General features: G+C 40.7%; 1 protein-coding gene across 3 annotated transcripts in view; it reads right to left on the reverse strand.

Annotated features, from left to right (window-relative positions):
- The window catches only part of epha10 (EPH receptor A10), a 135,272-nt gene that overhangs the window by 31,150 nt on the left and 78,900 nt on the right, over positions 1–25,222 (reverse strand). For all 3 annotated transcript variants that reach the window (XM_086013885.1, XM_086013884.1, XM_086013886.1), the window contains exons 4-6: positions 17,864–18,019; positions 11,835–12,164; positions 1,454–1,578 (exon numbers count right to left, since the gene is read on the reverse strand). In XM_086013885.1, coding sequence (XP_085870011.1) covers positions 1,454–1,578; positions 11,835–12,164; positions 17,864–18,019 — 611 coding nt within the window. The remainder of the gene's footprint in view (positions 1–1,453; positions 1,579–11,834; positions 12,165–17,863; positions 18,020–25,222) is intronic.

The following is a 25,222-nucleotide window of genomic DNA, read 5'->3' on the forward strand; positions in this document are numbered from 1 at the left end:
GCAACAATGTTCCTGTCTGACTCAGTTATTTTCTAGCCATCCCCTGCACTCTTGCTTTTATCCACCACCCTCCCAGAGCGTCTTCCTTCAATTCTCTCCAGCGCCATGCTCTTGGAAATAGTAAGCCATGTCATCTTCTCTTAATCTGTTACCCGTCTAATACGTTATCTAACCTGTTCTCTATCTCTGGCAACTCAATCTTACCAAATCCTCACCTCCTTATGTTCTCCTCACTTTTTGTGCATCTTACCTGGCCCACACCTTTCCCATGTGGCAATACAGGAGTAGGAAACATATTTTAATACATATGGCAAAGCATACCGAAGAGAAGGAGGTGTGAAAAGGGTTGTGCGAGCATGACAGACATAACCAAAAAACGTAGAGCTGCTTGAAACTACGCCGTATGAAAATTGTGGTTGTGTGACAGCTGTGAGTTTACGAGCATGGCAGATTTACTGTGAAGACCCCCTGTTGAGAACCCGTGTTGAAAAAGTATGATGTGACGTTTTCAATGACAGTGGTTAGCCACATGACTGGCCATTATCAAAACACCTTTAAAAAAATAATACGGACCTTTTCAACTTGTTGATGATTAACCCATTAAGGACGGGAGTGGGTAACCGCGTTTCTACCACCAACGGCGGGAGCGCTGTTGCGTGTTTCTCCCTTTAAAGCCGGAGAGCGTATGTCATTTCCTTTTTTTAATCCAATTCTCAGTCTCTTAGCCAATGAAATGCATCAGAATATACATGTGACGGTGTCGTGAGTTGTCGGAGCATATTTGGAATTTTTTCGAGGAGTAATGGCGGACGCCGTCGATTGCGCTATGAGTCACGGCAGCGATATAGACGACATGCTCGCAGACTTTAAAGCCGTGAAACCATCCAAACGTGATGTATGGTTAAGATATATGTTCGTAGACAATGACGATTTCAACATCTTTGTAAGAGAATACAGCATGGCAATTACCACTCAATTTTTAAAATAAAAAATAGTGCTTCATTTGCATCTTCGATTGAAACAGTAAAGGTGAATAAACTCGTGCCTGTGTGAAAGCCACATGTTTAAGGTCTGAAATTATTTTGGAATTATGTTTCTATATGCTACAGGGGCTGCGATATTAATTATTTTGTAGGTTGCGAAATGTCAGGTTTTCAAGGGTGACTCCAAAGACGACCGTACGTTTTCGGGAGATATCTCATGAGGGGCTCCAGGCTTTAATGGGTCAACTGACCATAAAATTTGGTTGAATTACACCTGAGGTTCACATCATCTTGCACTTAACCGATCTGTGCTTTTGCTACCGTTAGGCAGGGTTGGGGTACTCGAGTCACATGACTTGCCATGAGTCTTCAAAAACAGGACTTGATTGGCTAAAACTGACACTGGGCTCAGTTGATCCATTGAACATTCCATTGTGATGACTTTATGATCATTTAAGAAATGGGCTTACCTTCTCATAGTATTTGACTTCATATTCCGTCCGGCTTCTATTTGGGGATGAAGGTTGCCTCCACACCAACGTGATACTCTTTTCCTCAATCTTCTCAGCTCGCAGCTCACTGATCAGAGATGAGGCTACGCAAATGGAAAGTGCGAAGGAAATAAGAATAGAAAGTCACTTTTCGATTGGAGAACTCTAGTCGTCTTATACATACAGCCCTTTGAATAGCTTTATATTTGTCAAGGACATTAGGAACATTTTTGCTCCTGCAGTTACAAAATGACAGTGTAACAAAGGTCTTTTTTTTCCCCCTTTCAAAAATGGCTATTGATTTATTCAGCAACTCGACAGTATTTTCAGTTCAGATTTGAAAGAAAAAGCGTTTTATATTTAAGGACAGATGGGAGAGTCCGCCAATATTCTACTTTCGGGAGAAGGAAGAAAAAAGGAGCAGGACAGCAGTAATGGATTAGTCATTCAAGAGACCTTGTAACAGAGTGTGTGTGTGTGTGTTGGGGGGAAGAAGCACGTTGAGACTGACAATAGATCAATGCAGATATGGATTGACTGACAAGTTGGCATCGACATAAGACTAAAGGATGGAGACTACCAAATTCAAACAGCCATTTTTTTTCTCAGAGTCTCTCAATTAATCTAGCCACCATAACTTTTTATGACTCAACCCATGAGAGACAAAGTAAAATTAAAAAAAATGAAAATTTATGGATTTTAATAAATAACGTTTTATTAAATATGAAATGGTTTACATTTAATAAACATCAAGCCATTATTGTTTCAAAATTTTACAAAGGGCTTAAAACTTTTCCTTGGCATTAAAGTTACTTTTTGTTGTTTTTGTTTGTTGTTGTTTTTTCCTCTCTCTTTTGGACACAATTTCGTTGTCATCAGTCCTTTCTGGCGGTCTCATCAGTAACCTTAAAAGTGAACTCCCCTTCTTTGCTGCTGCTGTCCTTTTTCCTGCTCATCTTTTCACCTGACCTTTAACCAACATTTCATCTATTTTGTTGATGGCAACCGCCACACTTCAATATGTTCAACCTGTCACTCACTCAAGAGACAAATACTTCACATCCGCTAACAGAAACAATCTGAAGCTCCATTATGCTCCCCCCCATGTACGATTCAAGATAACAGTCAAGTGAGGCAATAGATTAAAGGTAAAAAAAAATCCATCCGTCTAAATTTACGTCTTCTCTAAATAAAAACATTTATTCATGGGAAATTATGTTTTTAATGCAACAGGAGGAAACATTGCAACTTGAGAACTTGATCCCACTGTAAAGCCTTTAGGACCGGAGTAATATGTTCAGATCTCTTTGTTTTGGTTAGAACCCGACCTGCTGGGTTCAAGAGTTCCAGCTATTAGTGTATATTATATGCAGTGGGTGTGTGGGGCCGGGGGTCAGTAAATTTCGATAAATGGAAAGACTGAAAGATAGACTCATACAACCCTTTCTCAAAAACGTCAAACAATCACTTAAGGAACAAAAATATTTTCATGGTGAAACAAGAGGACAAAGGCGAACAAACCACTCGAGACTCCAAAGAGAGAAAAACCACAGCTTAATACACCAACTCAAAAACGTAGAGTAAATCTGCTCGCCTCACCTTTAACGGCAGACTGTTGTTTGCACTTCTTTGCTTGCTTCATGCTGAATTATGCATAAGACTGGTGCTTGCCCCCAAATCCCAGAACACATTAGAGCGCAATCTCAGCACCAAAGAACACATTTGGATGATTTCGCTATAGATGTGCACCCACAATCACCTGCCTGCTTTATACCTCAACTGCTAAAAAGAAAGGGTCTCTCTCCAATGTGCACAGAAGACTTGCAGGGTTCAAAATGCAGAACTGCATTTTTGTAGCATTATGGATTCAATTTACAATTGAGAGCACCATCCAAAATTTGATACCTTGTGAAAAAAAAAAAATGATGCAATCATATTGTAGCAATATATTCCAACGTCAATTATGAGACTATTATTGAAATCAAATATAAGAACTGAGTATATATTTGTATTTTAGGGGCCGGATTTGACGTTGACTGTCATCTAAAAAGTGTTTTGTTTTGTTTTTTTTCCCACTGACACGCGAACACTGGCAGGCACAGAATGAGTTTCACATGCAATATAGAAGAGGTGGCGGCCTTGCTGGCAGGCAAGAAGTTTTCTTAGCGTAGCATTCCAAGTCATTTTCAAACTCTCATCATAGAGCAGCAACAACATTGAGGAGACACCGATAGGCACTTGTCAGAAAGACATGCGGCTTCACAAAATGTCCAATTTGAAAGCTTTGCAGTGCACATAGCAATCATACCGATAAGGCTTGCCGACTTCAAAGGCAAACAATGATGAGATAGCGAGGGGGAGAATAGAGGAAGAATATTAGGTGAAGTTTGGCACAATGTAGGAACCGGGACATTTTGGAGTGAATTTAAAGCGGAGCGGCTGCCTTTATATGAGAAGCCTAGTTCAGGCAGCCACAAGGTAAATGCAAATTCAGTAAATAAAACAGCTATTTGCAAGGCATTCCCTTAATTATGAATCCTAGTTAAAAGTCAGTATGCGCAACACGCATGCAATGGCACAGGAATGCAGCTGATTTCAACTTTGCCTTCCGTACTCGTGGAGTGTGACTGAAAAGCTAGTTTCCTGAAAGACTCTTATGAATTTCAATTCAAAGCTGCTTCGTGATGCACAGCCCCAGTACAGGCCTCTCATTATGCAGACACTGGGGGTTATGTGGCGGCTCGGGTTCGGGACTCTATGGCAGGTACAGCCACGAAATTGACTTTGGCACAAAATGGCAGCTGCTGATTTAGGCTCTTGCAGCCGTGCGTACAAAGGCAGTGGTTGCACAACCGGCAAGGCGGTTTTATTATCAAAGCAGACAGATGCGGAACATTCTCTGCCACCCAGTGACAACGGCACCCATGTAGTAGGACTTGCAGATTTCTGAATCAAACTGCAAGTGTAACTTTACGTGCTACGATGCACCTGCGCAATGAGCCGCTGCATGCATATTGAACAGACACAATGGAAGCGCTAGTCTAGATAGATTGAGGTAATAAAGACAGGAGTATCTGTAAGGGATATTTTATGTTCGGGGTTAACTGAAAAGCAGGAAAGCCATTCCCACCGGGCGCAGCCCCACTGGCTCCTACCTTAGTTAAACGGATGGTGCAACAATTTATGTGAGTGACAGTGGAGAAGTGGGAACATTTACTTGCTTAGATTTGGCACTCCCTGGAGCTTTTGGGGAGACCAATTGTTGCAAGCATTTTTTGGAGTCTAAAATCCAAGTTGAGTGCGCATTTGGGATGCGCCATTTGTTCATTTTGCAATTAAGTCCGACACGGATATCCCTGACTAATTCATTTTGACTTAAAGAAGAAATCAACCGAAAAACATATTTTTTTCCAAGAATATGTTCCCAGCAGGCCCACTAGTTGAAACACAGCATTCTGATTAATATTGCGTTTGGGGAATATGAGTGAAGCAGCAAAATCCACCCCTTTTTAGCCATTTCAGGGGGCGGCCATTTTGTCATTTCTGTCAACTGAAAATGACATCACAACTACCCAGGGCTCAGGTAACGACCAGTCACGGCTCAGCTTCAGAAAACAGGTCAGCCGTGATTGGTCGTTAAAAAAAAAAAGTATAGAGGAATACTGTCTTAGACTTTATTTCTTTGTGAAAATTTTGTTAAAAAGTAAAAAAAATCCCAAAGACTCACAGTTGCACAGCCATGAAAAACACCTTGGACGTATGCTAAAGATAAGTATCTTCATGCATGGGATTGTGTCCAAAGTGATGCTGTTCTCAATGATATCATTGTGAGTGTCCTGCTGCAGGGCATGCTGCTTTCAAGGCATCAACATTCAACAGCCTTCATGCTTCAATGCAAATATACACCTTTATTCTATTCTCAAAATAATACATAAAAAAAAAAAAAAAAAATCAGCAGCTGAGAAAGCAAAGAAGGAGGGTGTGGAGGCGAGGTGAGCTGATAGAAATCTTCAGTGGTTATTATTGTTCAGACCAGTATAGGAAAAAAGGGGAGGATATTAAAACACGCACACATGTACACACACGAACATCAATTTTGGATAAGTCTATCCATGAAAGGAATGCCCAGCAAAGAGGAGATAACTGGACATTTTCATCTCAACTACACATGTTGCTCTCATTTGACTCACCAAATTGTGTATGTGTGTTTTTCTGATTGGGTTTATGTGTGGAAGAGAAAGACGAGGGTGTCTATTAGTGCGACAAGGAAAAAGCGTCTCAGTGACGGCCTAATTAAAAGTGTCAGTCAGTGGGCGGCTGGCCGGGAGCAGGACGAGAACAGCGCGTAAACAAGCTAGTAAGACAAAGAGTAAATTGCAAACCGATCACGAGGATGACAAAGATCTCTTTAAATTTATAATGACAGTTTTTTCAAAAAAAAAGCTTCATTTTGAGGATAACGTAATGATAAGAGGCTAATCTGGATTGTCGTCATGGCAACTCTTGATCACATTTTTCCACGGTCAATGACCGTTTTTGGACCAGCCGAGAGACCTGGTTTGTGTAGTATTGATACTAATGTGAAGACTTTACGAGTTAAAATTGATTAACTCTGAATGTTACTTTAATGGAGTAAAGGTAACAATGAATATTTTTCCTCCTCCAAATTCCCCCCCATGCCTCGTTGGTGAGGCTGACCAAAATATTATGGGCAGCGTTCACGTATCATATTTAAACAAGATGTGTTAAGAGACTGGGAAGCAGTTAAAACAACGAAATTGATATTTGGTTTGGATGGTTAGTCTTTACTTTTCAAAAACTTTGGGTCATTTTCTTTTCTTTTTTTTTTTTTTTTTTTTACTTAGAATAGAAATGCCCTTGCCTGTCTCTTCGGCATGTACCTCCTCTCTGATCGTTAGTCTCACCGGCGCCTTGTCAGACTTGCCCTTTCCCCATGTGTCTGTCAATCACTTCCTTGCCTCCGACCTGTTTTTAATGATCACTGACAATGCATATTGTGGTACCAGTTGTCAGTGAGGCCCGCTCATGCATTTGTGTTTAGACAATTATCATACCTCATGTTAATCGAGTCTAGGTCACCCAACAATAACATTGGGCAAGAATGCAAAAATGTAAATCAATGAAAAATTAAATACAAAAAAAAACTTTCCCTAGGTATGTATTGGAACAGTAAGTCTAATTCCATTTTTTCTTCTCTCTTTAGACTGAAAACATTTGCGCCATCAAAAAATATATTTCTAAAGTTTAGAAATGCTTTTCTCTCACTGTAAATTAACTGTATCAAAAGTACATTCCCATCAATGTGTCAAGTATTATTTCCCTGGTTCACGTATTACATTGTCATCTGAGATCATCTTCATTGACTATAGATTGTTTTGAAAACGATCATTTGACTGATCAATCATACTGATTAACGAGCTGGGATGACCAAGTACATGATTACATTTTATAACATGAAGGTGATGCCAAAAATGTCAGAGCAACTTTGTGTACGTGCACATACACACTTACCTGTGTGTGTGGAAAAGTGTTAGCTATTCATTCGACAAGCTAATTAGTCTGTCAGCGACCTCCCAGGTTGGATCATGGAGAATTTAGCTACCAGTCTCTATGCAGATTGCCCACCGCTTTACACAGCAGGACTCTACAGAGGCACCTTGCAAGGTATTATACACAAAACATAAGACCTGAGAAGAATCCTGAAGTTTTAAGCTTAGTAGTTTGCCGTTATTTTGTCCGTGTTTTTACCGTTTACCTGTCGAGGGGGATTCAGATTGCATCGAAATCTGCCCTTCAACACTGAATTATACATACAGAATTGTGTGGTCACCTTCCCCTGAGCTTTGCTTGAGTATCACAGTGGCCATTACACTTTCCATGCAAAAAAACAAAAAGAAAAGAAAAAACAAACAAACCTTGAAATCTATATCCAGATCACACATGGCTAAGGATTCAGTGCCTCTTCATAGACTCCAATTATAGGCCAAGAGGTAGGCAATTAAAATTCCCATCACAGAGTGACAAAGCGTCTTAAGTGGCTGTGCTAGAGTCCTGAAAAGTAGCTTGATGACTCTATTCATTTAGTGCCTGCTGAAGCCTCACCTTCCCATCACTTCTAATTAAGGAGGCAAAAAAGGATTCAAATGCCTCCATGCAGAGTGCTGAAGGCGGGAATGAGCGGAGAAAAGGTAGAGAGGTGTGAAAGTGGATGGAAAAAAAGCTATTGGGAACTTGATAAAGTAAAGCAAAGTTTTGTTTATTGACAGCAGAGTAGCTGTCATTCAGACAAAGAAGCAAATATTCTAATGTGGAAAAAATCCAATAGAAGTGATCCCAGCCAGATTATTACTCATAAATATTCATATAGTCATGCACTCACACATCAAACCGTAGTTGGAAAAAAAACACAAAAAAAACGTAGTGTTGAGTCAGAGTCACAATCAGCTCCATTTCCTATTTTAGGTAAGATTAGATTCAGACTGGCAGAACTGTTAATGAGTGGTTATCACGTCGCAGTTCTAAAGCTGGCAATTGGAACCTAGGCTTTGGTCTTACGAAGGTTGTATTTTCCTCCTCCAAATTCCCCCCATGCCTCAAACAAATAAATTCTTAGGTTAATTGAAAACTCTAAATTGTCCATTACGTGCCTTTGCCATTGTCTGGTAACCAGTCCAGGGCCCCGTCTCGTACCAAAGTCAGTTGGCCAACTCTTTCCGAAATGACTGCATTGATAGACAATTAGTAGTAGTGCGGAGTAACATACTGTATGGCCGCAAAAGTCCAAATGATGCCTTTCCAAAAGTTAATTATGTTCAGGCGGCACGGTGGTCGACTGGTTAGCACGTCCACCTCACAGTTCAGAGGTCGTGGGTTCGATCCCGGCTCCGGCCACCCTGTGTGGAATTTGCATGTTCTCCCCGTGCCTGCGTGGGTTTTCTCCGGATACTCCGTTTTCCTCCCACATTCCAAAAACATGCATGGTAAGTTGATTGGACTCTCTAAATTGCCCCGAGGTGTGATTGTGAGTGCGGATGTTTGTTTGTCTCTGTGTGCCCTGCGATTGGCTGGCAACCAATTCAGGGTGTCCCCCGCCTACTGCCCTAAGACAGCTGGGATAGGCTCCAGCACGCCCGCGACCCTTGTGAGGATAAGCGGTATGGATAATGAATGAATGAATGAATTACGTTCAGTCTTAATAGACACTGTTACGAGAGGCAGTATCTTAACCTACAATATAGCAGATTTTACAGGTTTGACTCCAGATCGTGGCTTCTACATATTGACTCTTTCAGTGACTTCCCTGTCGTCTTTACTGTCCTCAAACACCGCCGTGACACATAGTTCAGACAAAGGTTGCGATCGTCTGCACGGGCATCTATGGGTGTCTGCACTAACTCCTTATTCCTGAGCCCCTTTTCCTCCGCACCTCGAAGGCATTCTGCTCACATTGCTACACAACTCACCTCTCCTCATCCCTTCAACTTCTATATTCAAGCGCCCCCTCTTCCCCTCCGCCTTTATTCGTCCGTCTCTCAGGCCCGTGTAACTCCGCGGGGACCAGCCATCTAAGCAGAGCCAGTAATCCTCTCAGGATATTGAAATGCCAATCCTTCCTCCTCCCTGACCCACCCCATCACTACAGCCATCCTGCATCCCTCTCTACTTCTCTGCCTCAGCTAAAGGGCTTTGGAAGTACCACCAGGGGCCGAGACATTCAACCCGCGTGTTTTCGATCACTCGCGCGCGCACAAAAGCTGTACGAGCCGGGGGGAGATACCATAGCGTCCTATCGTTCTTTGCACGTACAGAGATCGCGCACGAGCCAATGCACGGAGTTCATGGCATGCAAGATCGGTGCAGCAAACACATGAGAAATGCTGTCACGCACAAATGGCCTGGCGCGTGCGCTGCAGACGCACGTACACGGCAGCACACAAAATCCACGACTAGATAAGGAGCCGTGGGTAATTCTGATCCCCCATTTATTCACCACATGCCCCATCTACTCACGCAAACCCCTGCTACGTTTCTATCCCCAACCTCCAATTTATCCATCCATCCAAAGATGCCAAACTCACCCCATGCCCCCAATGGCCAGAGGGTGAGTGAAAAAAAATCCCATCTGTTTGGGAGCAATCCACTGCTCCTTAACAAATCTGCAAAAATCCCTTTTTATACCATTGCTGTCGGGCAGAATCATCGCATCTTTAAAAACCATTCAGGAGAAGGAAAAAAAAAAAAAAAACATCTTGCTTGAGTTATCAAACATTGCATTGTTAAAGTTGGGATTCAGTGAGCGGCCTTCAATTCTTTGGTCTATGTAACATGTGCCTAGCAACCAGATATCAACTATACACTGCAGGCTAATAAGCTTATCGTGCCCAGACAAACAGACAAGGCACATGTGGCGAAGATAGCGAGGGAGATGCAAAAGATTGAGGGTAGAAAATAATGGATGGTAATGGCATGAGTCATGTTGAATGTACTTACACAACAAAAGCGACAAAGTGGGGACGTTTTTCCACACAAGAAATGGGATTGAATGTGGGATCTAACATGATCAGTAATATAATGGGGACATATACATGGAGCAGGGATGAGTTTCTTTCCTAATGATTCACCTCACTTGAATGCATCAGATTTCCAAGCATTGCTTCGGGCTTCAGCCAGCGCTACTGTTTGCATACAATGAATGGATGGAGTATGCCATCTGTTTGTTTTTAATAGAGATAGACGGATATGTTTTTTTCGGGAACCGATAGCGATTATTAGCAGACAAGGAGGCGGATAACCGATATTTGGAGTCAATATTCATTTTCAGTAAAAAGGAAAATATTGGTGTCACAATCTGAAAAAAATACATTTTTCTCAACTTCGTTGAAACGTCTTTGAGCGTTTACTAGTCAATTTTTAGGATTTGCATAGTTTTGATGTTTTTTGTCAATATTATAAATGTTTGACAATAAACATCTTTGTTGTAAAATTGTAACAAAAAGGGAGCTGAACCAGGGTCATCAGTATGTCTTCAAAAGTTAAATGAAAATTTAAACAACAGCTCAAAGTTTTCTGCAGTAAATAAAGTTCGCCAAAATTTCTAAACATTTCTGTCATTTTTGGGATTTCATACTAAAACAAAAAGTGCAGAATGTTCCCAGTGTCATCAGAATCTATTTCAAAGTCATTTAAAATTTAAATAAATAGTTGCTTAAAGTTAATACAGTTTTTAATAGATTTATCGCCCATCAGATTGCCCACTTTTAAAAAAGGCCAATACCGATATTTGTGGGGCCGATTATCGGCCTATCCCTAGTTTTTAAGTATTTTTTTAATCCATGTAAGCATTACACGACTCTCTGAATAAATAGTAGATCATGAAACATGCATTCTAATGAAATGTTGTATTTTAGAGACTCTCAGCACTAAAGACAGACAACTACTTACATAAACTTTCCTTGCATAGTGTTCAGTGCATTACTGAAGTAAAAAGTCAGAACATTCCGTATGAAATTGGAGGCGGGTGCGAAGGGGGACATTAACAAGCTGGATCAAGACAAAAAGCCTTTAATTAATGATGTTCGGTTTGCAGTCGAAGTGAAGTGCGCAGGAAGGAGCCCATTGAATTATGAGTATTATATTATGAAAATCTCCACAGTCTACAGTTGCTATAGCTTAATGGTTGTGAAGAGACAGCTTAAAAAACAGCAGAGTCAGAAATGAAAGTGGACTGGGGCGTTTCAAGGATGTGGAGGAGGATGAAAGCTATACATTTGAGACATTTCCCCTTGAAATGGTGATATATTTTTCAAAGCGGCAACGTACGAGACAAATATATATAAAGGCTTGATCGCCTGGTATTTACTGTACACGGGTTCTTTTTTCTGACTGTACAACTATCTCAGGGATAACTTCATGATTAGAGGGGCTAATTTCCTCTGATCACATTTCACATCACATTGATGAGTCTGCTGAATGTAACATGACATTTGCCACTTGATATATGAACTAAATGTGGGCAGGCTTAGTCGAGAGAACATCTTACTGGCTGCTTTCATCTTATCATCCAATTTGAACAACATGCCACAGTTCTGTATGAAGACCATTTTCTTGGGGCACATTCAAATTAAAGCACTAAGCAAACAAAAACAACTCATTTCTCATTGTTTTTCTATCATCTGCTCCCTTGCAGTGCATCTCTTAGTGTCACGACTCTCACATTTCTAATTAGATTGCCAATCTTCTGAGGATTTCCATTTGCATACAAATCAGCATTTTCAAGTAACATTACCTGAGTCGAACTATAATCTGACATAGCGAGGTAGTTTCAATAACCATGACTCACCAGGCAAGCTTGTTGACACATTGACCTGTGTGTAGAATCTCTTGTTGGGTAGAAGCTCAGACACGCCATTCAAAGCCTCCACAGTGAAGGTGTAGTTAACGTTGGGAAGGAGATTGACCACAGTCACCGTTCTCTCCGTCAGACCGACCTGCTGAGGCACAAAACCAATGCTTGCCCCGCAGGGCTCGCACTGCCTGCCGGCGCAGCGCCGGCAACCCACGCTGTAGGTCAGATCGACCCGACCACCCGTGTCGGATGGCGCGGCCCATTCCAAGATCAGAGTGGACTGCTTCACTGTGTACCGCAAGTCTCGAGGAGGTGAGGGTGGCCCTAAAAGACAAGGAAATGCATTTTAGTTTACTTCATACTATTGGAGGAACTGAAAACAAAAGAAAATGTTCAAGTCTGAACATTTTTGTCCAAACTTTTGCATCAGAAGCTGATCGATTGCTACTACTGCGACTCACACTAATACTACTTGTATGACGATGACACTAAAAAATTACGGGTTTCAAGGAATGCTTTTAGACAGCAAAATGTCTTTCAACAGTTTTTACTGCCTCTTCCTTGTATTTAAATGTGATACAGATATCAATCCACACCACAGATTTGAATGAATCTGGTGCTCAGGCTTTAGTGGACATTTTGTTTTACCACCGGCTCAAGTTCTTCAGTTCCATCCATCACCATGCAAAATGACTGCATTCTTGAAAAGATAACTCAAGACTAAAATGCCATATCATGAAAGCAATTTCCTCCACATCTATACTTGAGTTCAGTATGGCCTGACAGACTAATTTCATGCTTTGGCCAAAACGTCAATACTACACAATCTGTCTGATTTTACGAACACCTTTAATCAAATTACATCAGCATTACGTCTTCTTGTTGTTTCCGTTGAGCAATTTGCATTTGATTTGGCCACTTGATTAGGGATAGTGAGGAGGACCGCAGGCCATCTTGTTGTCTCTATGGTTTTGCACTCAAAACATCCCAATAGCCATATCCTATATTTAAGAGGGTTTTGCCCTTTCTTTGTGTCAATAAATCAATCACTCCGATAATTTAGGGAAAGACACTATGCCATATTTTGATTTATTGAACGCATTCCAAGTGAAAAGCCCAAGTGCAACCTACCGCAAACTATCCCCCCCCCAAAAAAAGAAAAAAAAGCCTGCATTCTAGGGCCTATTGTACCATGCGGTGAATACGGAACAGAACGGAACAGAACGGAACTAAAACTGAGTACCGTCCCATCTCTAATAAAGGTTTGCGCAACAATTGCAACTAATAGGATGGGGTTGATTCTGCCAGACAAAAGCTTTTCATGAAATTTTAATAAGCTTTAATAAAACCCCTGGATAATGATGTGCCACTGCCTCGAAATTAATATATCGCATTCCCAATGTCTTCTCTCAGATCAATGCAATTTTGGGTTACATTTTTATCCTTGGTGGGATCCGCCTCCAGAGTATACAAAGTCATTAAGCAGGGCTTGTGCATGTCATTTTAAACCCCGTAGTGCTTACAAATACAATAGAGTGCAGGTCAGCTGACTGATTTTAATCCTCGTAGTATCTTAACTGACCTGTGCATGTCCTTTCTCGCGATCCTTGCAGACAGAGGGCTCAAGAGAGCTGATGTCCATTAAAGCCCATGCATTTTCTATGTCAGTGTGTGTAAATCCTGCATGATGAATAAGTAAAGGTGTGCTGCCATGTGCGTGGGCAAGCACGTCACAAACCACAGCTGTCCCCCCAACTCCACTGGACCCACACGGAGAACAAAATTACATAAGATCAGAGGCGCATTGCACATGCATTTGATGAAGACGCCAGCTGGGACTTTATTCATGTTGGCTGCGCGCACTCTTACTGGAGAACTTTCCTCGTTTCTGCTCTCCACTTCAAATCCGGGCGCGTCGTATTAAAAAAACATAACCCGCTTCCTGTCCTGCTCCCTTGACTCATATCTCTCCTATCTATTGCCCTGTACACTCTCCATCTGAGACAAACTTTCTTTTAATGTGGATTTACATAAATCCTATCAGCCCAAAATTGCCTGCTGCAAATTTAAAGCAAATTCAAAAGTAATGCCTCAACCTATGTTAGTGACTTTTTGCGCCTATCCTTGAAATATGCAGATGATCTGCGTTGATGGATTGCTCCAAGATACTAGTCAAAACAGGTCTGTTTCATGTTTGTCATTTTTGCTGGAAGTTGTCGACATCAAATCATTTGCAGAGGAATACATTGGCAAATATTATGCATCACTTTAAAGGATTTGTTTCCTCCCCCTAGCAGTTACAATGCTCCCATCGTTGTACAGTCAGCAGCAGTTCCACATGCAAAGAAATGCACCTTGGATGACATTGGAAGAGAGCGTGCAAAAGGCAGGCTGACAGCAGAAGTTTCCACCACCCTATTGCCCCGTGAATTAAATATTCACTTAATCTCAAAGGCAGTTGCAATTAACTGCCTATAGGTTGCAGCAGTGAGAAAGAGCCGACAACAATACTCAGTCGCAGTGCCTCCCTCTCGCACCTATTGTGCATGCAACAAAACTAAGAGTTAATGAATAATAAAATACAGGAGGACACCTGATTCCTAACATCGTAATACTCACTTAAACTACTCCAATATCGCGACATCACAAATGCATTATGTCACGATATTAGTTTGTTGACAACTCATCACGTGTCCATACTATACTGGATAAACAGAGAGATGTTTGCATTTTCCAGCTGTAAAAACACTCACTATTTGTAATTTGTGTCGGCTAAATAAACAAATATTAAGGATTGCCGCACACTTGTTGTCAACAGAGTGTTACCTAACTTCAATAACACTATGAAACTCCCAATTAAGTGGCAAAACCAGGGATCATTTTTCTGTTAGCAGGGTAGTCGGCATTTGCTGAATGTAACCATTAAAATAATTTGTATTCTAACTTAGTTACATTTTAACTCATTCACTGCCATTGACGTATGTATTCATCTTTTCACAGTGCAGTCACTCAGTCGCAGGAATTTATGTATATATTTTTCCATTTTTTTCAAACAGGGTAAAAGAGGGTCTGAAAATGTCTGGCAGTGAATGAGTTAATGTGGGTAATCAGTAAAGTAACTAAGTTACTTTTTCAAGGTAACTGTGGCAACACTGGAAAGGTGAACATTCGTGCGGTAGTACTTAAGAATAACAATTGTGTAAATGATGCAATGGGCAGCCACATCTTGATTCAAGTAATGCTGGATTGGCATACATGGCTTCATGTAACAGTTCCTGCCAATATTCGGCAACTTTGCCCAACCATTGAAGAGGCGTGGACCAGCATTCCACTGGCCACAAAGAATAGCCTCATCGACTCTATGCAAATATCAGGCAAATGGATACTGACTGGTTATCTTTTTTTTTTGCCTTCTTTATTTCGAACATGTAAAAAAAGAATATATAATTACATTAAAAAAAAACAACAACAAAAAAACCAAACAACAAACCCCCCGGCCCAAAAAAAAAAAAAAAACCTCAAATCTGACACAACAGTGAAGCGCTCACTAACACAAATTTAGGCACATTTGTAAATAGTATTTGGCAGAAAATGATTTTAAGTACTATAACCAGAAAAAGAAAAGAAAAAACATACAGGTAGCACTTCCTTAGTAAATTTGCAAAGTTTGCCAACACAAGGAAAATATTCCATGTACTGCAATCTGTTTCATTTAATGCTACTGAATTCCCATTCCCAACAAAGAATTATTCTCATATCTATACTGTTTATTCATCACTCAAGTTATTATTTATTTAATTCCAGATTCATAACAACACTGCCCCTTCTCTTTTTCTTTCTCCAACCATGCAGAAGATTAGCCAAATCTGGGGATGATCATAATTACTGAATCAATTGTCTAATTAATGTGGTCATTAGGCTGCTATAAACGTTATCGCACGGGGATCGGAGAGCTCAGCAATCGATATTGTAATTAAACTACACCATAAAAGCCAGTATGACCACACACTCGTGAATCTCCGTGTCCACACTAGTGAATGTGAATGTACGCGTACGTAACATGTACGCATCGACCTAGTGACCCCATGGTTTTAGTGCCCTGAGTACTCCCAGGATATACAGCCCATTATTTTGCCATCTAATTACTAAGCTGTTCTCTATGCAGGAATCAATACGGCTCCCCTGTATGGTCTCTGTCCTATTGGCCCTGTAATGCATCTTTATTGGAGAGTTGTGGTATTTGGCATGCAAGAAGAGATGTGTGGGGGGTTGGGGGGAGGGGAGGGGGAGGCAAAGGATGAGGGATGAAATGATAATGTGCAGACAGTGGGGATGAGATTGTAGCGTGCCGCGTGCGCTTGTTGCTCGAGGACAGGGGGAAGAAATTTCAGTTTGACAGAAGGATGAAGAATAGCGTTGCAATATGTGCCTGTATGAAATGGATGAGCGGACGGAGAAAAGAGGAAATGAGAAGCGACAAAGAAGAACTGTGAGAGGTGGTGATGAGTTAAAGGGGACCTATTATGCTTATTTCAAGCGCTACCTCTCTTTTTCTAAATTTTTTATTCAGGGCTACAGTTATTTGGAGTTCAAAACTACAAAGAGCTGACCTCTTCCAAGGTCATAACATTATCATTATTTTCATTAATGCATGTTATTTCAATATTATCAGACCATGTTTAAATAAAATCAGAATCTCCAATATATCCGAGCTACATATGCAAAACCTTTTACAACGCAATGTTATTTTTCGATATTAACTCGTTCTATCCCAATGATATATTTATATATCATTTCACAATGGGTCTGAAAAAGTCTAAACGTGGGTGCATTTTGCTGCTTAACTTATATTCCACAAACGCAATATTAATCAGAATGCATTGTTTAGAATAGTGGAGGCACAAAGAACATTTTCTGGAAAAAAAATGTTTGGTTTGAATTCCCTTTAAAAACACGTATCAGAAAGTGAAGCCTGCAAATTCTGCTGTGCATTGTGGTGCCTTAAACCCACTGACAGCACCGAAGCAGAAAAATACTCAAAGTAGTTTCTTTTACTCGGAGTGAGCTCATTATTTGAAGATGTTCAATGAGGGGAAAAACATAATAGCCTCCCTTTAAGAAGTCAGACTGCATTGAGGTGGTCCCTTGAATGACTCTTCTGCATAATGATAATATCAGCAAATGGATGCCAAATAGTTTTAAGAATTGTCAGATGTGGGTCGTATGTAATGGATAATGATAAAGAAAATGGCTTATGGCTTTATGTTACACGTGATGTGAGCCTAATGTCAAAAGATAGAAAACGAGGGAGGAATATTGTGATAGAAGGGCATACATGTTAAATATAGAAAAAAAAGTTATAGTGGATAGAGACAGAATACGAGTTCAAATATGTTACATTTAGCGGATAGTAGACCTTGAAACATGGAATGTATTATTTTTCTCTCCGGGGGAGCATCAACTATTAAATCATATCAAATGAGGACTGGATTTAGCTGTTATATCCACATTCTTGAACTCATTGTGCAGCTAAAGCTTTACAAAATGAAACCAGCCTGAAAAAGTCATTTTAATAAAACAAATACAATGCATGCATGGGTCACTGGCTGCAAAACATCTCACATTTAGTTTCATAAAAAAAAAAAAAAAAAAGCACAAGATGCATACCGCACACCGCCTTTATCTTGGGGGAGTGCTTGGCAATTTTTCAGTGGAATTCAATAGCAGAGGAGGTAAGAAGGTGAAGGTTGAGGTGGAGGGAGACAGATGAGACGTGAAACGAAGGGATGAGGAGCTACGGGATGGAGGATGAGAATGGATGTTCAAGAAGGCTAGCAGGGGAGGAGGTTGCAGGTCAGATTGGGGGGAGGTGACATATAAGAGGCTGTAGAGTGAAGGACAAGGAGAACACGTGGGTGAAGTGATTCCTTAGCAAGGCGTTAACCAGCCGGAATGACCAGCTGACACATAGGATTGCTCATTTAATACAAAACCGTCCACACGTAAGATACGGATGTTATTACGTGTGCACGGCGAGGAGGGGGAGTCCAGCGGAGTTCTGAAGTGGTCCTCTTTGCAAACACACACCACTGAGCCGTCATCCTCGGAAACACTGTTGGCAGGACAGGGGAAGCACTCCTGCTGCCTGGACGACATCTTGTATGATCCAGGGGGACATGCTGCAAGAAAAACACGAAAAAACATCAGATAGGGCCATGAAATTCTAGTTTGAAGCGTTTGCTTGACAGGTGAGAGAGAGTCGTATCTATTTACCTGACAAATTATCGCATCGATAGCATGACACATACAGATAAAAAGAACCGACGGATGATGGACGAAAGATAGGATCATAAGAATAAGATAACGATTCTGACAAGATGCCGAAAACAACTTTTCATCTGCGCTTGTTTGGACTACACAACAAATAAAACACCCTTAGCAACTTAATGTCACATAAACATTTGTAATATTTATACGATCATGGTTTGCAGTGGTGCATAACTTCGCTTCAGTCCCCGCATTAGTTCTCCAAAGAGGGAAAATAAGGACAAATGGAGACATGAAAGAGGACGCGAGTGGATCTGTAGCAAAGTGCAGATGAGAAAATAAGACTTTGCCTAAATCCATTTGACAGAAACAATTTTCACGGCACGCGCGGTCACTGGTCGTCACAAATGGCATCAAAGAGGGACGGAAGCAATGGAAACGCTAAATAAATAAATAAATAAATAAAACACCACGCGGAGGACTGTGCCAGCCTCCGATTTGAAAAGCCTCAAACTCCATTCTTGGGTGTTGTTCTCAGCCGTCCCACTCTATTTGCGAGACGTTTGAAGTATCGGCAACATTCCCCAGTGCAACTGTGGCACTTGAGGGAGCGACTACAAAAGGTGGGAATATGGCTGAGGGCGATAAGCACTTCTGACCTTACATGCGAGCACACTACACGCCATGCAGGGGAAGCTTAATGAAGCTCAATGCACACGCCTGACAAGACTGCTCACATAAACACGCACGAGATAAAAAAAAATAAAAAAAACGTCTATTTCGCTCTCTCGCCATGCAGTTTCGTTTTCCACTTGCCATGGCTTTGGAACAGGTGATAATGGGTGTGAAATCAGGATGCCAGCTCCTGTTCAATACTCTGATCTCTCTTCTGAGATGATATTATAAACAACGGGTTTGCATTAGCGGCTTCTGCTTTGCATTCTGGCTGTCTTCGCGTTCCATTGTCTCCCATCAAAAACACATTACCTCCCAAAGGTCTACTTCTTCGAGGGTTAACACTTTTGGATTGAACCAAGATGAATATTCAGGCTGTCAACGCACACAGAGATTTTTTGGGGAGGGATAAAATTTATCAGGGAGAAAACTTTGACGTATTGTCACGCTCTAAACAGTCTTATGGGATGCTGTTTGTTTTGCTTCCCCAGATATAACTTTCTTGATACCCACAAAGTGGACGCTGTGTAACTGAAGTAGAACCTGTCCAAAGTGTTCCTGCAGATTTTTCTTTTATGAGCAGTACATAAATATGGTGGGCTTCTAGTGTCATCACAAATCCTGCAGCTACCATTAAAATTACTCACAGAATGCTACTGAAAGGCTGTGGCGTCCATCTAGTGCAGAAACTTTGTATTTGGCAGGAGAGGCCTGGCTCAGGTGGCATCGCTGCTGTCTAACAATTGGCAAATTGACTCCCAGCGCAATTTAGATCCTGTTGAAGGATTTCTCTTCGCAATCCAAAAGGCCTTAACTCCCGGTGCTGTGTTCTGCGCTTGTAGCATATGCCAACATTTTAAAGGAGCTCCAGAACCGTCAAGGTCAAACAGGAATGAATGAATGAATTGTTGAAATGAGGATTTTAGTCTAGTAAGACAATCCCCCGAATATAATACTCTTTTGTAGAAGGACATCGGCCGTGGAAGAACCAATTTTATTTGGCTTCACTTATGGATAAATGTGGATACAGGATCTTTTTTTTTTTTTTAATACTTTGAAAACTTTTTTTTTACTTTCCTTTTGATAAATGATTGAATGGTAATGAAATTCCACACCGTCCTAATTAGGATCTATGAAAGTATAACATGTGGTGCTGATCCATTATCAATTTGAAATACACATTACAAGCTGCAATAAAACAGAAAGAAAACCAGGCAAGGGAAGAACATTTGAAATTCAAAGATTGTGTGTAGTTTATTTACAGTAACTCACAGAGGTGCGATACAATTTGCTATGTCTTCTGCACAACTTGAAAAGCGTACTTGAACAAAAGCCTGACGATTACATATTGATTCGATGTTTGTCAGGTCTTGCGGCTCCAACCAACAAGTGGGCACGGCGGAACACACGCATGTAAGATTGGTAATCGTGTCTTTCTTTTCTCTACATAAGAAGCTTGCAATTGACTTTTTAATGCCTGTCATTACACAGCAGTGAAAAGCCTTTCGCTTTCAGCTAAATGTTTCAGTCAAGCCTGGGCACATAACAGAAAGCGCGCTGGAATACACTCTTTGTTCACAGAATTCTATCCCACCATCCTTCCTTCCTTCTCCACAAACAAAGTTGTTGTTTTATTTCTGCATTTTCTGCCATAGAAAACATACGGCGGCAAGATGGCTGCTTATCTCTTCAATTCAGTGGACAAGATGCAAATTTCACCGCGCTAGGCTGATGATGTCGTTTAATAAAAGGGGTCTATCAGCACACTGTGAGCCCCTCGGATAACAAACCGGGCTGCCAATCATCTTCCGCAGCAAGGGGTCATTCGCAGGGCCACCAAAAGTCAATGCCGTGCAAGGTCGTGTCAGTCAAAACCGACCATCGGCCACCTGTCAATAAAAAATGGGGGAGGGAAGGAACTGATGCTTACGTACAAGATCACTCAAGCCATTAGGAGACATTTTGGCGCTCCTTTAATTGCCTTTCATAGTCTTAATATATATGTACGTGTCAACTGGAAATGAGGATCTTAGGGGGAAGAGGCAGAAGGAGCGATCTGCCAGGACAGCTGGCAAACCAACTGATCAATTTGTCTAATGCGTCGACTGGGAGACTCCATTAAATGAAACACGGCAGTACATGTACACACACGCGCGCTCATATTCAGATCTCTTCCTTCAAGGTGTTGGACTAAAGATATGCGGTTTGCATTCCGAGGTGGGGGATGTGGCTGGAGACCAACTGCTGCGAGAGACGGTGAGGAGAAACGGATCCGCCAGCGGAGGCGCCGACAGACGCGTGCGAGATGGTGGGCTACGTACTGTGCAAAGAGAGGACAATAAACAGCGAGGGAAAATGGACTCCTTCAGTTTGACAGATAGACAGAGTCAGACTACTGATAAGCAAACATGCAGCGCATACAGATGAGAGCCACTGAAAGAAACGACCGTTTGAGCTGACAGCGAGCGAGACTGAGGTCTTCTATAGTGGGAATATACGAGACTGTGGCATGGCCTGTCATGTAGAAATTCTTTAAAAGCCAGAGGGAAGTGGGGATGTGTTCACACTTTTAATTTGGTTCTCTGGACCGCACAAAAGCACATTTTGCATTTTCGATTGCTTTCACGGCTGTAGTTGGCTTTCCCCATATATTGATGGGTTTAAAATCGTAGGCATGGAATGCACAGTGGTCCCATTATTTTGACACATTACACTAGTGATGGGAAAATGAAGCTTCATGAAGCACTTTATATATTTTTTACACCTCTAGATTGTGCTCTTAGTTTAAAGATAAAGGCAAGTGCAATGGAAATGTATTGCATTTGCTGCATCTTTAAACCAATAGTGCCATCTAGAGGAGTCAAAAATGATCACAAGCGATTCATGAAGCTTCATTTGTCCATCACAGTACACGGCACATTGCATATTTCCGCGGCATTTCAATTAGAAAGCATTTATAACCGATTGTGTGACAAAACTCAAACTTTTAAAACAATATAGTGGTTGCTTATATTTTTGGTCAGTGTTCCCTTGCTAAGCCACGTTCAGGTTATTGCGGCTTCACTCCATTGAAGGTTTTCATTTGTGACCACAATGTCATCTTCTGTTGGCTGAAAATGACATCACAGTTGCTCAGGGCTCAGATAACGATCAATCATGGCTCAGCTTCAGAAAACAGGTAAGCTGTGATTGGTCGTTATCTGAGCCCCTAGCAACTGTAATGTCATTTTCAGTTGACAGAAGTGGCAAAATGGCCGCCCCCTGAGATTACTAAAAACAGGTGGAGTTTGTTGATTAAGTCATATTCCACAAACCCAATATTAATCAGAATTACATGTTTCAACTAGAGGGCACGCATAGAACATATTCTTGTAAAGAAAATGTTGGGGTCGACATCCCCTTTAAAGCATATTTACATCTGTAATGAACTTCAAACTTTATATCCATAAACAATCAAGCCACTAAAGTTGAAGCTGATTAGATATTTGATAAATAAAAACTCAAAATGTTTCGTTTGTCACTGATTATTGTTCTTACAACACGATACGGCCAACGATATTGCAGTTCATTAACCACATTAGATATAATATAACATAAGGTTACAAGACACCATTTTCCTGAGCCTACAAAATACTTTAACAAACTTTTTGCCTTTGAGAAAGAAATCAATTTGAAGCTTCCTTTATATTTTCCCTTGCTTCAATTAACCTTAAACATGAACATTAATAAATCATGAAGCACTTAACACAATAAATGTGAGCCCCTAATTGCCCATGATAATATTAATCAGAGTAAAAGAGGTCTGCTTCAGAAACTCGTATAAAGACACAAACATCTTTACAGGTCTTGCAGGGCACATTAAAAAAAACAAAACAGATTAAATGACACTTTCATTGTATCACTTAACATTGATTTGAAATGTCGGAGGGTTTGGTTTTATGACGATTAAAAGGTAGAGGTGTGAGCGATCGGATGACGTGATACAAGGGAGGCAGGATGTGATTCCAGCAGGTGGAAATTAATAATTCAGAGAGCTTTAATTCACATCAATGCCCTCCGTGCGCCTGATGCTGATTCCGATGCTAATTCTTTCAGCAGGTAGGCAGCTCTAAGTTGTGCAAAATGAATACTCATTACGGTGAAGGTCTCTTTTGCACCGACACACAGACAGACACACACAAACTCAGGTCCTCTGTGTCAGACAGGTAGGAGGTTTGGGAAGGAATGACTGATCCATTTAAGTCTTGCATGCTAGGGCAGATTATTATTAAAAAAATGTGAAATTATGGGGCTTTTATTATGCCTGCTTTGGGATTTTGTTCAGATTTTCTCCAAGAAGAATATAGAACAAAAAGGGGAAAATATTCTTTTAGTCCAGCCCTTATGGAACACATATTACAATCATGCAGGGATGGAACGCGGGCTGCCAGCGCCTGCGTGTCAAGTATCCATACCTACTAACACACGGATCTGTAGCATGGGTCTTGTCCAACAGCCCAACATTGAGCAAAGTCAAACTTGATACTGTACGTATGATGATGTTAATTACTTCCAAAAACGATTTGATTGTTTTGTTTGTTTCTGAAAACAAAATCAATTTGGTAAAAGATGGAAGCCTTAAAAATTATTTCTTGGAGCAAGAGCCATTTAGTGGTAGGACAACTAAGGATTATATATATAAAAAAAAAAAAATTATGTGAATGTTAATGAAAATATGATCCTTAAATTAAACATGATGGTAGAACCCAAATTAAAAACAGGATTAAGGAAGAATAAAGTGTGTAGGCATCATCATTACTCCTGTTTAAAAGTACATAAAAAAAAAAGGTTTGCAACAGAAAAAAAGTTTTTGTTGAATTTACTCTATTTTATTTCATCAAGTGGTTGCACAAAATAAAATCATCGGGATTAAGTTTTTAAGTAGATGTATAGTATACTTAAAAAATGCATCTGGATCCAGATGATTTTACTTCATCCAACCACTGGATGAAAAAAAAAAAAAGTAAATTCAACAAAAACTTTTTTTTCAGCGTAGATGGTCAAAGTATCATTTTGCACGTTATTTGAAGGTGAAGTGCAGTCAGCAGGTCTGACATTAAAACGGCGATCCTGGTCACTAAACGACCTGATCCAAGATTTTTTTCATGCCTGACAGGCTGACATTAGTCACTGTAAATAATGAAAATAGTCCCCTGGTGTGCCTTTTGAAGACAACAATTGTGTCTTGCACCGCGCGGATCATGATAATGTGTCTCGCCGCTTTGAAGATATGACCATGTCGCTCTGAGTTAGAGGATAAATCCCTGCTATTAGCTGGGAAGTAAAGACCTCATTGGAGTCCACTCGGTGACTGACTGCTGTCTTACAATGTAATCAGGGAGCTCAAGCTATAAGCTGTGCACCATTCCGGTCAAAGCTTTGCTTTATCATTTTATTCGTGGTTCTGCTCTGCTTACCTCAGACTGACATCACACGGAGAGCACGGGAGGATAACTGGGAGTATTAATGTCAGCGAGTACTGTGTATAAGCTTTACACTGGAGACGCTAATTGCTGACAAACGCAACATAACGCATACAACAACACATTGCAATACCAAAAATTGAAAAAAAAACCCCACAAAGGTAAGAACGCTAACACGGTTATTCAGTGGCTTGCTCACACAGTTGACATTACTGGCCTAGTTATATCATAATACTGATGCGACAAAGGGTTCTGCTGTTACATCACTGTGCTAAAGTGCTATGTCTGTTCAATCTATCAGGCATAATGGACAAGCGCAGAGTTAGAAAAAAAAAAGTAGCCAAACCAAACACAGAAAATAAAATGAGTTATGCACCACTACTTGGCAAAATAGATACAGGGCCAAATAAGGAGACACTTGACTTAATTCAATGCATTCGCACACTAAAATAGGATATTATTTATTATATGAGCTACATTAAAAAAAAAAAATCTTCCACTAAAATGTCTGTGAATACGTGTTCAACAAGTAATATGCTGCTTTGTTAAAACTTTACTTTTAAAATCATTAAAATACAGTGAAACTCATACCACTTTAGCAAATTATTATAAACACAGTTAAATTCATTACTTTAGACAATATTAAAACAGAACATAATTGCTTCATAAGCAGCGGTTTTAAAAACAGCTACTTTATTGGATCTCATTAGACTGTGCAGGTGCTAATGTTGTGGCCAATGAGTGTATGCAGACTATAATTAAGCAAATCACCAAGACAATAATAACACAATAACAACACCTGTACTTTATAAAGACAGTCTCGCTCACTTGGGGCGGGAATTGAGCAAACTGACACCAAAGACAACAAAGTCAATCAGGAAGTGTTGACAGAGCTTTGTCTTCTATTTGTCCTACGTTGTCATCTTCCCCTCCACTGGCTGACTCAATCTAATGTTTACCTTCCTCCCTTTTCAGCTT

This window comes from Filicampus tigris, chromosome 18 (genome assembly GCF_054856515.1).
Source record: "Filicampus tigris isolate MCC_2025a chromosome 18, RoL_Ftig_1.0, whole genome shotgun sequence".
Taxonomy (NCBI): domain Eukaryota; kingdom Metazoa; phylum Chordata; class Actinopteri; order Syngnathiformes; family Syngnathidae; genus Filicampus; species Filicampus tigris.